We start from the raw sequence: 17,341 nt of genomic DNA, 5'->3' as shown, positions 1-17,341 counted from the left end.
CTCACAGAATTGAGGTGTAGGCTTTAGCCCTTTCTATTTGGTGGTATTTTGTTTCTCTGCTTTCTATGCCTTGTCTTCCTCTTCTCCGTGGCCTTGCATGTTGTAGTGTGGGCAGCAGCTTATTCTAATAGCCATTTACTGTGTTTTCTGCCCTCTATATATGTTAATAACAGTTGTCTATAAAAGCGACCCCTACCTGTGCCCACTGTTTCTATGGATGGAGACGGAATTTCAGAATTTTCTGTAGATTACCCTTACCCTCTCTTGAGACAGGGTCTCACTCTGTAACTCAAGCTGGCCTTGAGCTCCCAGCAATCCTCCTGTTTCAACAGCCAAAGTGAGCCACCACACCTACCTCCCTTTCTCCTTAGTCTATAGGATGCTTATCCTGGGACAGCTTTTCTGTATCTAAGAATTGGCATTTGTATTCTCACTTGTTGGAAATGTGAGGGCAAGTGATTTGGTGGTATTGTTGTTTCCTACATCTATTTTATGTCTCAGGAGAAGCCACCTCCAGTAAATAAGCAAGAGAATGCAGGCACTTTGAACATCCTCAACCCTCTTTCGAATGGCATCAATTCTAAGCAGAAAATCCCAGCAGATGGAGTCCACAGGATCAGAGTGGACTTTAAGGTAAAAGTGTTTAATGGTCATGCCTTTATTGAGCAGTATGACCTTTAAAGGAAAGGGTGTGTGTTGAAAGAGAAACAGCACCCACTAGAGGAACAAGTAAGAACTACAGTTAGCAGATGGGTTCAGGTGTGAGCCTAGTTGGTTTTCCCAGACAGGGTTTCTCCGTGTAGCCCTGGCTGTCCTGGAGTTTGCTCTGTAGACCAGGCTGGCCTCGAACTCACAGAGATCTGCCTGCCTCTGCCTCCCAAGTCTGGGATTAAAGATGTCCACCACCAGTTATAAGTTTTTAAGCAGCAGTTATTTTTGGACTGACAGAAGTGAAATACTCTTGGCATTCTGGTGTCACTCTGTTTCTATGCTTTTTGTCTTGGTGTTGCCATTGTAAAGCTTTCATAAGTGATCTTTCTGTCTCTTTCTCCACAGGAAGATTGTGAAGCAGAAAATGTGTGGGAGATGGGAGGCTTAGGAATCTTGACTTCGGTCCCCATAACACCGAGAGTAGTTTGTTTTCTGTGTGCCAGTAGTGGGCACGTAGAGGTAAGGTCCCGCCCCTTTGTCTGCTGTGTGATGATGGGTCACTGTGCTGTGTGCAGAAGTAGTGACTGGATTCACTGTGTTGGGAGTTAGCAGGTCCTGTCTCCTGAAGCCAGCTACTGAATAGCTTTTATATTTTTAGAAATTTTAAGAAGGAATCTAGTAGTAAATACTTTCATCTCTTTAACTTAGTCTCTACTAGAGTTCTTTTCTTTTAGAAAAAAAAAGATTGCTATTATGTTAAATACCTGTGAATATAAAAAGCTCTTAGCACTGGCCGGCAGTGGCGCACATCCTTAATCCTAGCACTAGGGAGGCAGAGCCAGGTGGATCTCTGAGTTCGAGGCCAGCCTGGACTACAGAGTGAGTTCCAGGACAGGCGCCAAAACTACACAGAGAAACCCTGTCTCGAAAAACAAAACAAAACAAAAGCCCTTAGCATTTAATGAAAAATATACTGCAGAAAATGGCAAAAGAGAAAGAGAACGTTCATAAAGTGACAAATAAAACATTGTATATGTGGTAGGTGGTCATTAACCCTCCAGTGACCAAGAACTGGAAATTAAAGAATTCTGCAGGGCTGGGTCTGGTGGTGTACACCTTTAGTCCCAGCATTTCGATATAGAGGTAGGCAAGTCTTTGTGAATTCATAGTCAGCCTGGTCAATATAGTGAGTTCTAGAACAGTCAGAGCTGCATAGAGAGACTCTGTATCAAAAAACAATAATAAAATAATCTTGGGCGGGAGAGATGGGTCAGAGGTTAAGAGCACTGACTATTCTTCCAGAGGTTCTGAGTTCAATTCCCAGCAACCACATGGTGGCTCACAACCATCTGTAATGAGATCTGGTGCCCTCTTCTGGCCTGCAGGCATACATGCTGTATACAAAATAAATAAATAAATCTTTAAAAAAATCTTACAGAGATAAGAATTTCCAATAGAAGAAATATAAAGTAGTTAGTGATCTTTTCTTTTGGGAGAGCTGTTTGAAAATGGTTTTACTTTTAGAATGTTATATTCCCTTAACCCTGTAATTGCATGGTAGATATTTATTTTAAAAGTAATTAGATAAATTACCAGATACATATATATATATATAATAAAATTGTACTATTATTTTGTGTGTATGGGTGTTTTGCCTGCCTGTATATCTCTGTTCCGTGTTCATGCCTGGTGCCTGCAGGGGCCAGAAGAGGGCTGGGGTCTCCTGGGACTGGAGTTACACTTGTGAGTCTATATTTGGGACCTGGGAATCAAACCACTGAGCCATCTCTCCAGCTCCATAATAAAAATACTTAAAATTCAAGAGTCTATTAGTTGCCAGGCAGTGGTGGCATACTCCTTTAATCCCAGCACATGGGAGACAGACGCAGTGGATCTCTGTGAGTTCAAGACCATCCTGGTCTGTAGAGTGAGTTCCAGGACAGCCAGGGCTTCACAAAGAAATCCTGTCTCGAAAAACCAAAAAATAAGGTGAAATGAAGAACTGGAGAGCCAGCATGTAGCATACACCCTTTATTTATCTCTGCATTCAGGAGGTAGAGAGGCAGGTGGATCCCTAGGAATTTCAGGCTAGCCAGAGCCACAGGTACCCTCTGCCTAGATTCTCCAAATGTGAATAGAGTTCATTCCTTCTTCTGTTTTTGCTTATATGTATGAATTTTTCCAAAATACAAAATGATTCTCAGTCTTTCAGCTCAGATCAAGTTTAAAATAAGAAATGAAATGTATATGCATGTTATATATATTCCATTTACTAAAAACTAAGCAAGTTGCAAACAAAAGCCATTGTGTCTTGATGATAATGTGTATTTCCTAAAATCAAGGACACTCTTTTGCATAACCACAGTATTGTTGTATTTTAAAAGTGGCACAAAGGAGTCACACTGTACAACAGGGCCCACATGGGAGGTTTATTGAGGGGAGGGGATTGAAGGAGCAGAGAAGGAGGCAGAGACCGGTCCCTGGGGCCGAAAGTGGAGGAAGAGAAAGAGAAAGGAGGTGGGCAAGGCCTGCCTTTTATAAGGAAATGTAGAGAATGCGCACAGGGTGTGCTCTTAGTGTTTGCAGCTGAGGACATATCCTGTCAGGACCCTAAGGGCAGGCCAGTACAGATGCCTAATGCTAACAAGTATAATTATCAAAATTAAGAAATTAGTACTGGTGCATTGCTGGCACCTAATTGTAGGCTTTCTTTATATTTGACCACCTAAATAATAATAAAAACATAATCTCCATAATAAAAACAGTTTTGGTTTTGGTTTGGTTTTTGGTCAGAAGAAAATTCAGGTTACTTTCACTATTTTTAAGTATGTGTCTGTGTGGGGGTATGTACACTTGTGTGCAGTGCCCTAGAAGACCAAAGGAATTGGAATTATAGGTAGTTGTGAACCATGAGGGTGCTAGGAATTGAACTCAGGTCCTCAGGAAGGCACTCTTAACCACTTAGCCATCTCTTCAGCTCTGGTTGTTACGTATTTTTTCAATCCTCTGCCAGTGTGAAACTTACTTTTAAATTACAGGTAGAAAATGTAAACCATAGCTCACAATGGTTATTCTGTTTGTAAGAATTAACCCTTTAAAGCCATCCTGTCTCTTCCCACTCATTCTCTTTGCAGTTTCCTTTAGACCTGTCTGGGGTTCTCTCTAACTGCACTTAGCACATTCTGTTAAAGCTTTTGAGACAGGGTCTTGCTGTGTATCCCAGGCTAGTCCCAAACTCTCTGTTCTCATTCTTACCCTCACAAGTGTTGCATTTAGAGGTGTGTGCTTAGTTCCATACGTTGAGTTAAAAACAGGTCAAGTATTTACTCTTATCTGAATACTCTAGACCAGAAATGTTTTAGGTATTTTGAGGTGTGTGTGTGTGTGTGTGTGTGTGTGTGTGTGTGTGTGTGTTTTCTTTCAAGTTTTAGAATATTTGCGTATACCTATGCTTAATGAGATATTTGGGGGATGGGACCCATTTTATTTCATATTTGTTATACATATCTCAAAGGTAAATTTAGACAATAATTTTTGAGATAGGGTCTCATTGTGTATCCCTGACTGGCCCGGAACTCACTTTGTAGAACAGGATGGCCTCAGAGATCTGCCTGCCTCTCCAGTACTGGGATTAAAGGCGTGCGCCACCATGCCCAGCTTATACTTATTTTTAATAGTTTGGGCTATGAGACAATTTTGTGTGCATTGAACAAGGGAGGTTGGGTGTGCAGTTTTCTTCATGACCATCCTGTAAGACTGCATGATCGACATTTTGGTGCATTGGGTCCTGGGACATTGCCTGTGGGTTCCTAGGACCCACAGGATGTGGTTATTATTTCTTTCTGCACCCTGGTTACTCACTTCTCATCTTCTTGCTGCAGTTTGTGTATTGCCAAGTGTGTTGCGAGCCCTTCCACAAGTTTTGCTTAGAGGAAAATGAGCGCCCTCTGGAGGACCAGCTGGAAAACTGGTGTTGTCGCCGCTGTAAATTCTGCCATGTTTGTGGAAGGCAGCATCAGGCTACCAAGGTAGAAGAGCCCGTCAGTAGTGGAGCCTCTGTCTCCATCCCGCCTTCTGTGCCGGGATTTCACGTCCATGACAGTTTTTCTGTCTGTTTGAAACTGATTTCTTGATTTTTCTTTTTCATTTTTGGGAAATAGCAGAAAATTAAGTAAAACTGTCTGATAAATTTACTTATTACTCAGTGACTTTGAGTTACCCTGTGTTTCCTGGGGAGTAAGCAGTGCATGACAGAAGCTAAGGTGTCGTAGTCGGGACTGGGAACAGATCTCTGGAGGGTAGTGTGATTTGTATCCTCTTGTCGTCTTTCCCACAGCAGCTACTGGAGTGTAACAAGTGCCGAAACAGCTATCACCCCGAGTGCCTGGGGCCAAACTACCCCACCAAACCCACGAAGAAAAAGAAAGTGTGGGTGGGTACAACGCGCTGCGCTACTTCCACAAGAATTGTGGTGGCTGGGTGAGGCTGGTCACTTGTAACAGGATACCCCTGCCTTAGCGTGCCAGCGTGACGATTGTTGAGCAGTGGTCTCAGTAAAGAAGTCTACTCCGGGAGTAACAGCACGTGTCTTTTTAAGTAACAAACATCCTACTGAATGAATGCCGTCCTTCTTTTCCAGATCTGCACCAAGTGTGTTCGCTGCAAGAGCTGTGGGTCCACGACTCCAGGCAAAGGGTGGGATGCACAGTGGTCTCATGACTTCTCACTGTGCCATGACTGTGCCAAACTCTTTGCTAAAGGTACGTAGTAATGAGTGATTGGTCGACTCCAGGTCGACGTTTGGGGGACTAAGTAGAGAAGCCTTGCTCTGTGGGTCACAGATGTGATTCAGACACGTGTTCTGCTCTTGCTCTTTGTATTTCTAGTTTGTTCTGTTGTTTTGTTTTGAGAAAGGGTCTCCATGTAGCCTTGGCTGTCCTGGAATTCATTGTGAGGACTGGAGTGACCTTTAACTCACAAGAGTTCCACATGCCTCAGCCCCCCAAGTACAGAGATTAAGGATGTGGGCCACCATTCCCTGCCTTTTGCTTCTTTATTTACATAGACAGCCGACTTGGAGCATCTTTCTAACTTAGGAAGAATTATGGAGAAATTTCATTATTGCTAATTAAAAACAACTGCTCTAAAACAGCTAAGCCAAATTGTGGTCAATACACATTTGCTTTCAGAACAGAGTTCAGGGGATATATAAACATTTTGCTCTAGTAATGACACTGGAAGTCAGACTTGATAACACAGGCCCATAGTCCCAGCACTCAGGATGCAGAGGCAAGAGTTCAAGCAAGGGAGCTCAGCAAGAACCTACCAAAATAAAAAGTAGGGGGGGAATAGCTGGTTTTTCCAAGACAGGGTTTCTCTGTATAGTTTTAGTGCCTGTCCTGGATCTCGCTCTGTAGACCAGGCTGGCCTCGAAATCACAGAGATCCGCCTGGGTCAGCCTCCTGAGTGCTGAGATCAAAGGCGTGTGCCGCCACCGCCCAGCCAAGGATATTTATTAAATAGTAAAATATATAAGGTTGCGCGGGTCAGTCAGATGTCTAAAGGCTATACTTAGAAGTGAATCTTAGAAAGTGCTGGTCTGAACTCTAAAAAACGCTCTAAGAATAAGGAGTGAAGGGAGAGGAGGACATGACCACTCTGGGGTATGGCTGAGGAGGATTTTATTGTAGATGTGAGGGAGAGCACAGCCAGAGGCATCTGAAGAGTCCAGACTGAACCAGGGTGTGGGGAGCAAGAAAGAAAGAAGCAAGAGAGGGCAGAGGCCAAGCATGGAAGCCTGGAGAGCACACGGCTAGAGTGGCAGCTTTGTATAGGCATGAGAAGCAGAACCCCACCCCTGTGCCAGAGAGGTTTCAGGAAGGGGTGGGGTGAGAAGTGCTGGGAGGAGCCACAGACACGAGCAAGCTTGTCCTGGGTTTCTTTGGGACCTGACAAGGAAAACATTGAAACAAACTGTTTCTTCCTTCGGTAGGACTACTTCTTTATAAATCCAAACATTATGTGTAAAAGATAGATTGTCTTTTCTGATGCACCTCCCCACACCTCTAGTGCTAAGGCTATTTAAACTCTCAATCCTCCTGCCTCTACCTCACAAGATTTGAGTTATAATTGTACCCCACTGAAGCCAGCCTCTGTTCTTTTTGTTACATTATCATTAAAGTCTACCTCATGCCGGGCGGTGGTGGCACACGTCTTTAATCCCAGCACTCCAGCACTCGGGAGGCTGAGCCCGGCAGATCTCTGTGCGTTCCAGGCCAGCCTGGGCTACAGAGGGAGATCCAGGACAGGCTCTAAAGCTACACAGAGAGACCCTGTCTCAGAAAAACAAACAAACAAATCTACCTCATGGTCCTTACAGAGGTGTCTGGAGAATCTTAGTAGTGTGTTTGGAGCTCAGGTCATCTTGTGTCGCGGCTGTCTGGCCGTCCCGGTACCACCTCTGCTGGTGTCATTGGCGACTCCAGAGGCCGGTGGGTTGAGATGAGGTTGACACTCGGGAGCTGAAGGCTTTGAGAGTGTCTGTGGGTCAAAGTGCCACTGTGTCCTTGGCTTCCAGGAAACTTCTGCCCTCTGTGTGACAAGTGCTACGATGATGACGACTATGAGAGCAAGATGATGCAGTGTGGGAGGTGCGACCGCTGGGTCCACTCCAAGTGTGAGAGCCTCTCAGGTACGGGGCGGAGCGAGGTCCGGGGCGCGTTTTCAGTATCGTTCATGCTGCAAGTACAGGACTGTGGACTAAGGTGGGGGCGGAGGGGACCTTGTGTTCTTTGTAGTTTAGTTTCTTGTCTCCAGGATAAGCAGCTACCCTCTAGTTCCCAAAGGCAGGCTTCCTTTTGGCCCATGGTTTTGAGGACTGCAGTCCATCCTGGGGGGAGCCGCTGTGGCCTTGGCCTGCGGTGCCAACTGGGAAGCAGAGAAAGGGCAATGCCCGCGCTCAGCTGCCTTTTCCTCTTAGTTAGTTCAGATCCCTAGCCCACAGGACTCCATGCCACCTACATTGAGGGTGGGTCCCCTCCTCAGTTAAAGCTCTTTTGGAAACCCAGGTGTGTCTTCTAGGTGAGCCCCATCCTACCACACTGGCAATGAAGATGAGCTATCACAACACCATTGTTCCATTCGTACTTAGTTCTCTTAAGCACGTCTGTTTCTGCACACCAAATCCTATTGGTTCTCCAAACCTGCTGGTTACTACGTAGTCATGGGTTCATGTTCATTAATAATACGCGCTTTCAGGTCAGAATGTGGGTATCCTATAAGATAGTGGTTCTCAACCTGTGGGTAGAGACCCCTTTGAGGGTCAAATGACCCTTTCACAGGGGTCACCCAAGACCATCAGAAAAGACAGATGTTTATATTACAGTTCATAACAGTTGCAGAACTTCAGTTATGAAGTAGCAACGAAATAATTTTATGTCTGGGGGTCACTACAGCATGAGGAACTGCATTAAAGGGTCGCAGCATTAGGAAGGTGGAGAACCCCTGCTGTCAGATTAACAGCTTGGCTTGGATCCTTGTGCAGCTTTGGGGGCCAGTGGATAGTTAGCTCTTCTCCCTCTCTCACCCTTCGAAGGCCCTCATTGTCCCGGCTTTTGTTTTCCTAGATGAGATGTACGAGATTCTGTCTAATCTGCCAGAGAGTGTGGCCTACACGTGTGTGAACTGCACGGAGCGGCACCCTGCAGAGTGGCGACTGGCCCTGGAGAAGGAGCTGCAGGCATCCCTGAAGCAGGTTCTCACGGCCTTGTTGAATTCTCGGACTACCAGTCACTTGCTTCGCTACCGCCAGGTGGGCCAGAGGGTCTTTCTGTTCTGAGAACTTGATCTTGGGGGTTTTAACTAGTCATGAAGTAAGGCTGTCTATTACTTGTTTAGTTTACTTCATCCTTCGTTTGCTTTTTATAGAGTTTCTTCTCTTGGACATGACATTAGAGCTAAGAATAAAACCTAGGGGTTTGGAGGGATTTGGCTCAGCAGTTAAGAACACCTCCTGCTCTTGTAGGGGACCCACGTTTGATTCACAGCACCCGCGCTGTGGCTCACAACAGTTCCAGGGAATCTGCTGCCTTCTTTAACCTTCCTGGGCACCGAGCATACATGTAGTGCACATAATACATGTAGGCAAAGCACTCCTAAAATAAAATGAATAGATCTTAAACAACAACAAAGTAGGACATTTGGTGGGTAAGAAATAGGAAGTGGACAGGGTGGTGGAGCATGCCTTTAATCCCAGCACTCGAGAGGCACAGGCAGGTGGATCTCTGTGAGTTCCAGGACAGCCAGGGCTACAGAGCGAGATCCAGGACAGCCAGGACTACACAGAGAAACCCTGTCTCGAAAAACAAACAAACAAACGGAAAGGAATAGGAAGTGTCTGTGTCTTCACAGGCCTCACTCACAAGCTGTTTGGCCTCGTGCTTGTAACTCCAGCACTTAGGAGGCAGAGGCAAGACTACTGCTGTGAGTTTGAGGTTTACCCAGTAATTCCCCATCTCGAAAGACAAGAACAAAGGAAGTTTGGACTTCATCTGCTGTCATTGATGGGGATTCAGTGAAGGGCTTCAAGAGAGCAGCCTGATCTGAGCGGCTTCTTAGAAAATACTACTCCTGACTGAAGAGGAGGGGCTGATGAGACCTGGGCCTGAGAGCAGTTCCGGCAAGCAGCTAAGAGCCTGCCGGAAATTTCTCATTTACAACGTGGTCATTGACAACATAAGCAGTCCCCTGGGAGAGCAAGTGTGTCACCTGAGCACAGAGCAGGTGTTGCTTCATCCTTGGACATAAAGCTCCAGCTTTTAAACATTTGTGTTACGTGTGTTTGTGTGTATGCATGTGCACATACGTATGCTGTGGTGTGCAGATGTACTTCTCTTTCCACCTGTGGGTCTTGGAAATTACACTTATGTTGTCCGGCTGATGGCACACCATTACCCACTGAGCCTTCTCTGTAGCCCCCAGAGTCCCCTTTTTTGGAGTAGAATTAATGGCTCTCTGCTATACTATAAGAACTGGACACAGTTTTGGCCTTTTTAAAATTCTACCTTTACAGATTATTGAGCACAATGCTTAACGTTTTCCTAGACAAGCCATTAGGAAATAGGTCCATTTTTAATTTCTCTAGTTAAGAAATCTCTGGTTATTTTCATGTTCTGTTTTGTTTCTAGTGCCATCTTACTAATTTTTATAGAATGTGCATAGATGCCTCATTCTTGACGTTTGATAGCAGAAACTTCTTTACTGCCACAGGCTGCCAAGCCTCCAGACTTAAACCCTGAGACGGAGGAGAGCTTACCTTCCCGAAGCTCCCCAGAAGGGCCAGACCCCCCCGTTCTTACTGAGGTCAGCAAGCAGGATGAGCAGCAGCCGCTAGACCTGGAGGGAGTCAAGAGGAAAATGGACCAGGGCAACTATGTGTCCGTGGTACGTGTCCAGCACATGACCAAGTTTCAAGTGTTTATTTCAGCCTTCTTGGCTCTTTGGGAATACAGATGGGTATGAGTAAATTTCAGAGTGATTTATATTGTATTTAGAGGTGTCATGTAGCTTCAGGTCCCCAGTATATGAGTTATTTCAGCTGTGTGTTTCAGAAGGGTGATGATGTGGTAGTCCCTAAAATATTTTAGTTGACCTTCCTTTGAGTTATTTAAAGTATTTTTATGTTACAAGAAAGTACCAGACTACTTATGGAGAATGCTAATGTGAAGTTAAAATATCTCCCCCTTTAAGCTTAGATCAGAATGTTGTGCCTTCCTTATTCATTTGTAGATAAACTTCATGCTTTTAAAAATTTGTAGGGAGAAATCATTCACTGTATCAGTCTTATTTGCTATTGAGTTGCTTATTCATATGAGTACAAATATAAAAACCATGAGCCGGTTTTGGTCACTTACCATGACAGCCAATTTGTTTGCATTCTTGCCTTATTAGCCTGGCATCTCTTGATTGCCTCAAGTTAATTGTGAACTGAATTCTAAAGGCCTCCGAGAGTAATTAGACTGCAGGAGATGGGTTGTGGGTTTTCTGTTGGGCTCCTGTGCTGAGTGATGGAGGGAGGAGGGAGTGATTTTGAGAGCATAGTACTGTTTTATGAATAATTGGTGTTTTGTTTTTGTATACAGTTGGAGTTCAGTGATGATATTGTGAAGATCATTCAAGCGGCTATTAATTCAGATGGAGGGCAACCAGAAATTAAAAAAGCCAACAGCATGGTCAAGTCTTTCTTTATTCGGGTGAATGAGATTAATAGTTCTTGGGGGGGGGTTGTTTTGGTTTGGTTTGGTTTTTTTAAGACAGGGTTTCTCTGTGTAGCATTGGCTGTCCTGGAATTCACTATGTAGACCAGGGTGGCCTCGAACTCACTAAGATCCACCTGCTTCTGCCTCCTGATTATTGGAATTAAAGGTGTGCACTACCACCGCCCTGTGTAGTTGATGTTTTTAATACTCACTACCTGTAATGGCTCTATGAATACCTCCTTCTCTTCTGTTACTTGCCTAGGATGTATGTGCAGAAAGCTTCTTGGGTTTAATGTTTTTCCTCTAATTCTTCGGGAGGAGGTTGGGAAGCTCATAAGGTTGCGAGCATGGATGGATCTTTGCCTTAGCCTGAGATCATAGACTGAGACACTGGTCTGGGGTTACTTTGATTTAGTTTCTACGTGGATCTTCTCAGTTGAATTGTTTGTTTTCTTTTAGCAAATGGAGCGGGTCTTTCCTTGGTTCAGTGTCAAAAAGTCCAGATTTTGGGAGCCAAATAAAGTATCAAACAAGTGAGTAAATATGTTTCATATTTGTAGATTGAGGGTTCCTGAGACATTTTAATATTAAAAATCAACCAGCTGAAATGTCTTCTGTAATAATTTGGAAGTGACAAATAACTTTTGTGTTGATTGTGGGCTGGTGCTTTTCCCCTTCCACATTGGCATTTATTATATTATAAAAACATAGTTTGACATCACGTGTGGACCGGATGTGTGCTAGAACCATGGCGTTGTCCTTAGAGTTATCGGGTTCTGTATTATTCAGTTGAGACTGTGTCTGTCCTTGCTCTTGATTCTTACATCTAACCTTTACTTTTTATTCCAATAGCCTATTTTTATTGATTGATTTATTAGTAGGGTTGTCACTGGTTCTGGATAGTTAACCAAAAGTTCTGTGTGCAGTCTTCACCCTGCTACAGTCCTGGGGAGGGAACCCAGGACCTCGTGTATACTATCATCTATGTTACCACTGAGCTCTGTCCCCAGCCACATGGCTCACATGTTAAGATAATTATTTGAGCCAGGTGTGATGGTAGTCTCCTGCAGTTGGAAGACCTAACGCAGGAGGGTCAGGAATTCAAGGCCAGCCTGGACTACATTGTGAGACCCTGTCCCAGAAAAAATTAAAAGTTTTTAAAATGTTGAGTATAGTTAGGCAGTTTGCAGATTCTGTGACTTATTCTTAAATTCTGTGAAGGGCTTGTACATGGGTCCAGGACCTGCTGATCGCAAGAGCTGATTGTTTGGATGGCGCTGGGTATACAGTAGGCGCTCAGTAAATGCTTGTCGAATCAATTGTTTCCAGCAGTGGGATGTTACCCAACGCAGTGCTTCCGCCTTCACTTGACCATAATTATGCTCAGTGGCAGGAGCGAGAGGAGAACAGCCACACTGAGCAGCCTCCTCTAATGAAGAAAATCATTCCAGCGCCCAAACCCAAAGGCCCTGGAGAACCGGACTCACCCACGCCTCTGCATCCGCCTACACCACCAGTCTTGAGTAAGTCGTCAGAATGGATCGTCATTGCCTATTTTCTTTCTAGATGCAGATGATTGGCTTAGTGAACCTAAATTGAATGTACTTGGATGTCAGAAAGGAGTTTCAGATAACATAACTGTGAACACCCTTTGAAAGTGTTTATAGACTACTTAAGCTGAATTCTCCTCTAGAAAACTGTAGTATTACCAATTTTAACTGCCTGTCTTTGGGATTCTAAGGTACTGATAGGAGTCGAGAAGACAGTCCAGAGCTGAACCCACCCCCGGGCACAGATGACAACAGACAGTGTGCACTGTGTCTCATGTACGGGGATGACAGTGCGAATGTAAGTACTTTGGGACATGGCTCCTGGTTACTAAAAACCTCTCGTGCGTGTGTGTGCGTGTGCGTGTGCGTGTGCGTGTGTGTGTGTGTGGTGGTGGGGGTCCTCTATAATGGTCCTGGCTGTCCTGGCATCCGCTTTGTAGACCAGGCTGGCCTCAAACTCACGGAGATCTGCCTGCCTCTGCCTCCTGAGTGCTGAGACTGAAGGCGTGCACCACCCCCACCTGGCCGAACCATCTGTCCTGTGTGTCAGTTCTCCATGACTGTAATGGGTATCTGTCCTGTGTGTCAGTGCTCCATGACTGTAATGGGTATCTGTCCTGTGTGTCAGTGCTCCATGACTGTAATGGGTATCTGTCCTGTGTGTCAGTGCTCCATGACTGTAATGGGTATCTGTCCTGTGTGTCAGTGCTCCATGACTGTAATGGGTATCTGTCCTGTGTGTCAGTTCTCCATGACTGTAATGGGTATCTGTCCTGTGTGTCAGTGCTCCATGACTGTAATGGGTATCTGTCCTGTGTGTCAGTTCTCCATGACTGTAATGGGTATCTGTCCTGTGTGTCAGTTCTCCATGACTGTAATGGGTATCTGTCCTGTGTGTCAGTTCTCCATGACTGTAATGGGTATCTGTCCTGTGTGTCAGTGCTCCATGACTGTAATGGGTATCTGTCCTGTGTGTCAGTGCTCCATGACTGTAATGGGTATCTGTCCTGTGTGTCAGCTCTCCATGACTGTAATGGGTATTTACTTGTGAGTTTGTAGCAGAATAGAGTTATTTTGTTTCTGTTTTCATTTGGAGACAGGTCTTACCATATTGTCCAGGCTGGCCAAGAACTTCCGATCCTCTTGCCTCGGCCTCCTCAGTGGCTGGAATTATAGACAGGCGATACTGTGCTTAGCTTTAGAGGTTCCTTTTCTTTAAATTTTAGCTTTTTAAAAAATGTATTAATGTTTTACCTGCATATATGTGTGTGTACCACATACGGAGTTTAGAAGAGGGTGTGGGATACTAGAGTTACGGATGCTTGTGAGTCATTGTGTGGGTGCTGGGAACTGAACCCAGGTTCTTTGCAAGGCAACAAGTGCTCTTAACTACTCAGCCAACCCCAGTCCTGGCCTTAGAGAGTTTTAAATAACTGATGAATTTCTTCAAAAGGTGATTTCATCCTAAATGAACTTACTGATAACTAATCCTCAGAATTACTTTATGAAGTCTTAATCAAACTTAAGTTGTATATTAGATAGCCTGTGTTTAATGTAAAGCAACTGAATGGTTAGAGCCCCAGTTCTGACAGACTGCCTGAATTCATTCTGTGCCTTCCTGTCTACCCTCCATGACCCTCGGCTACATCCTTCTTTTTTTTTCTCCCTCGAGACAGGGTTTCTCTGTGTAGTTTTGGTGCCTGTCCTGGATCTCCCTCTGTAGACTTCGAACTCACAGAGATCTGCCTGCCTCTGCCTCCCAAGTGTTGGGATTAAAGGCATGTGGCTTTTCAGCTACATCCTTAAAATGAAGATGAACCCTTTTTTTGAAACATGGTTTAATGGCTTTACACTGAGAACTTAAAATACAACATTTGGGGGAATGTGGGTTGGTAGTAGAGTGTCTCTTGCATGAAGCCCTACTTCAGTCCACAAGCACTTCAGGGGAGAGTTTTTAGTGCGGTCTGAGAGAATTGAATTTTAAATACCGTTTTAAAGTAGTTTGCATATTTATGTAAACCTTCCATATATTTATCTTTTGTTTTCAATAGAATTACAAAATATTTCCATTTTGCAGAAAAAATAATTAATTACAAAGACTGTAGAAGAAATATTGAACACTGGATTATGATTTAATCTTTAAGGAATTCTAGGTGCTTTCTTGAGGTCTCTTGTCTGAGGTAAAGCTAACATGAGCTCCTTTGGTGTGTTCTTCAGGATGCTGGCCGCCTGCTGTACATTGGCCAGAATGAGTGGACGCATGTGAACTGTGCTTTGTGGTCAGCAGAAGTGTTTGAAGACGATGATGGGTCACTAAAGAATGTACACATGGCTGTGATACGGGGCAAGCAACTGGTAAGATCTTCGTTTGTACATTGATTGATGCGGTGGTTTTCGTGTTTGTCCTGGGCATGAATACAGCCTCCCTCGTCCTTGACAGCATTGTCAGGAGCTTGCCAGTAAGGACTGGTGTATGTTGTGGGTCTGATCTTTTGAAAAAGGAATATTTAAAAAAAAAAAAAAAAAAAAAAAGAGGGGCCTGGAGATGGCTCAGCAGTTAAGAGCACTGACTGCTCTTCCAGGAGATCTAAGTTCAATTCCCAGCACCCACGTGGCAGCTCACAACTCTGTGGTTTCAGTTCCAGGGTATCTGACACCCTCACACAGACATAAGTGCAGGAAAAACACCAATGCATAAAATAAAAATAAATAAATCATCAAAAGCAAAAACTTTTAAAAATAAATAGAAAAACAGCATCATCTAATTTGAGCATCATTCAAATTATGTGAGGAGCAGTTTAAGACATAGACAGAATCGGCTCAGAGGCCAAGTTAAATCACCATTCTGAAGTTCTACAGAATAAGCCCATGTATGTGCACATTGACAGAAGAGGATAGGAAGGAAGTTGTCAAAGCAGCTGAGAGCCAGTATTGAAGGAGTGAACATTTAGAAGCTAGAGTTTGCGCATGAAACTCCAGAAGGAATGGAGCCAATAGACAGCTCATGAGAGAAGAATGTGTGGGCTGTGGGATGAGCACACAGACCAATAGAGTAAGGGTGACAACCAGGGCCTAGTGAATGGAATCTTCAAATCATTTGAATAGGTAGGTAACTGTGAAGTCTAATACTACAGAGCAGTGAGCCGGCTAGCTTTATGGCAGCTTGACACAGAGTTATCTAAAAAGGAGGGAATCTATTGAGAAAAATGCCTCCAAAAGATCGGCAACAGCGCATTTTCTTAATTAGTGATTGAAGAGGAGCCCATTTGTGGGTAGTGCTATCCTACACCTTTAATCCCAGCACTCTGTGGGTAGAGGCAGGTAGATGTCTTGATTTTGAGGCCAGCCTGGCCTACAGAGCATTGAGGACAGCAATGGCTACAGAGAAAGCCTGTCTCAAAAACTATCAAAATAAGAAAAAAGAAAAGAAAAAAAAGGAAGAAAAGCAAGCAGGATGAGCAAGCCAGTGAGCAGCACCTGCCGCTGGCCTCAGTGCTGGTTCCTGGCCTGCTCAGGTCCCTGCACTTGCTGCTTTTGATGATGGACTGTTACATGGAACAGTGAGAGAAAGGAACCCTCTCTTCCCCAAGTTGCTTTTGGTCATGGTGTTTTATCACAGCAATAGCAACCCTAACTAAGACAACTAGTTTTTTACTAGTAATTTTTATTAACACTGAGTTGCTTTGAGATGTAATAACTTTCTTGTAAGTACATGTTTTTTGACATTGATCTTCATACTTTCAAGTCTAATAAATCTAGCATGCATTCTAGAAAAAAATTTCAGTCCAAATGGTAAATCCAATTTAGTGTTTAAATTTTCTAGTTACCACGTGGTTCATACTGTTTCCCTGTAGCTCAGCAGGCTGGCAGTCAAGAAAGTGAACATGGGGTTTTCTAGAGGGGCAAGTCAGAAGAGGTGACAGGTGTTGTAAAATGCCTGCCTGTATAAGTAGGCTGTTCTTTCTGGACTTGCAGAGGTGTGAATTCTGCCAAAAGCCAGGAGCCACCGTGGGTTGCTGTCTCACATCCTGCACCAGCAACTACCACTTCATGTGTTCCCGAGCCAAGAACTGCGTCTTTCTGGATGACAAAAAAGTGTATTGTCAGCGGCATCGGGATTTGATCAAAGGCGAGGTGAGAAGCTCAGCTATTTGGTTGCTTCTGATTTAGCTGTTAATTACAGGCTTTATTATCTCAGAGCAGACTTCCATTCACAGTAAAACTAGCAAAGGGTAGAGATTTCCCGGCCCCCGCCTCCACACTTACATAGCCTCTCCCACCAGGGTGGTGTATTTGTTACAGTGGATGGGTCTATGTATATACATCGATATGCATTTCACACAGTTATCCTTTGTGTTAGGGTTCATTCTTGATGTTGTACATGGTGTGGGTTTGGACAAATGTCCAATAATGTGTGTTCACCATTGTGGTTTGTATAAATATTTTCTTTTTTTTAACTTTTTTTTTAAAGATTTATTTATTATGTATATAGTGCTCTGCCTGCATGTATGCCTGCAGGCCAGAAGGGGGCACCAGATCTCATTATAGAAGGTTACTGGGAGTTGAACTCAGGACCTCTGGAAGAGCAACCAGTGCTCTTAACCTCTGAACCATCTTTCCAACTCCTGTATAAATATTTTCATTATCTTAAGAATCCTGTGTTCTGCCTGGTTTTCTGATGTTCTCCCTAAAAACCACTGATCTTTTTGCTAATATCCACAAGTAGTCTTAACTTAGCATCCACGGCAGTTTCCACTCCAGGGTTCCTTAGGCTGGAGCCTTGCAGGCTGTGGTTTGTTTGCTGACTTTTGCTTAGCAATAAGCATTGAAGATTCCTCCTCATCTTTTGAAGTCTCTGAAATTAAGAGGAAATACTGAAAAACA

At 44.1% G+C, this 17,341-nt stretch overlaps 1 protein-coding gene across 2 annotated transcripts in view; it reads left to right on the top strand.

The window, feature by feature from the left end:
- Kmt2a (lysine methyltransferase 2A) overlaps window positions 1-17,341 on the top strand; it is an 81,298-nt gene that overhangs the window by 41,788 nt on the left and 22,169 nt on the right. Inside the window, exons 9-22 of one of the 2 annotated variants that reach the window (XM_036192836.1) lie at window positions 502-633; window positions 1,057-1,170; window positions 4,533-4,679; window positions 4,991-5,083; window positions 5,291-5,411; window positions 7,229-7,342; window positions 8,277-8,461; window positions 9,919-10,092; window positions 10,791-10,901; window positions 11,367-11,440; window positions 12,237-12,430; window positions 12,649-12,755; window positions 14,675-14,812; window positions 16,433-16,591. In XM_036192836.1, coding sequence (XP_036048729.1) covers window positions 502-633; window positions 1,057-1,170; window positions 4,533-4,679; window positions 4,991-5,083; window positions 5,291-5,411; window positions 7,229-7,342; window positions 8,277-8,461; window positions 9,919-10,092; window positions 10,791-10,901; window positions 11,367-11,440; window positions 12,237-12,430; window positions 12,649-12,755; window positions 14,675-14,812; window positions 16,433-16,591 — 1,863 coding nt within the window. Of the gene's footprint in view, window positions 1-501; window positions 634-1,056; window positions 1,171-4,532; window positions 4,680-4,987; window positions 5,084-5,290; window positions 5,412-7,228; window positions 7,343-8,276; window positions 8,462-9,918; window positions 10,093-10,790; window positions 10,902-11,366; window positions 11,441-12,236; window positions 12,431-12,648; window positions 12,756-14,674; window positions 14,813-16,432; window positions 16,592-17,341 lie in introns of both variants that reach the window. The other variant, XM_036192835.1, reaches the window with a different exon arrangement.

Source organism: Onychomys torridus, chromosome 7 (assembly GCF_903995425.1).
Source record: "Onychomys torridus chromosome 7, mOncTor1.1, whole genome shotgun sequence".
Lineage (NCBI taxonomy): Eukaryota > Metazoa > Chordata > Mammalia > Rodentia > Cricetidae > Onychomys > Onychomys torridus.
Note: the sequence above shows the minus strand (reverse complement) of the source record. Positions and strands in the feature narration are given on the sequence as shown.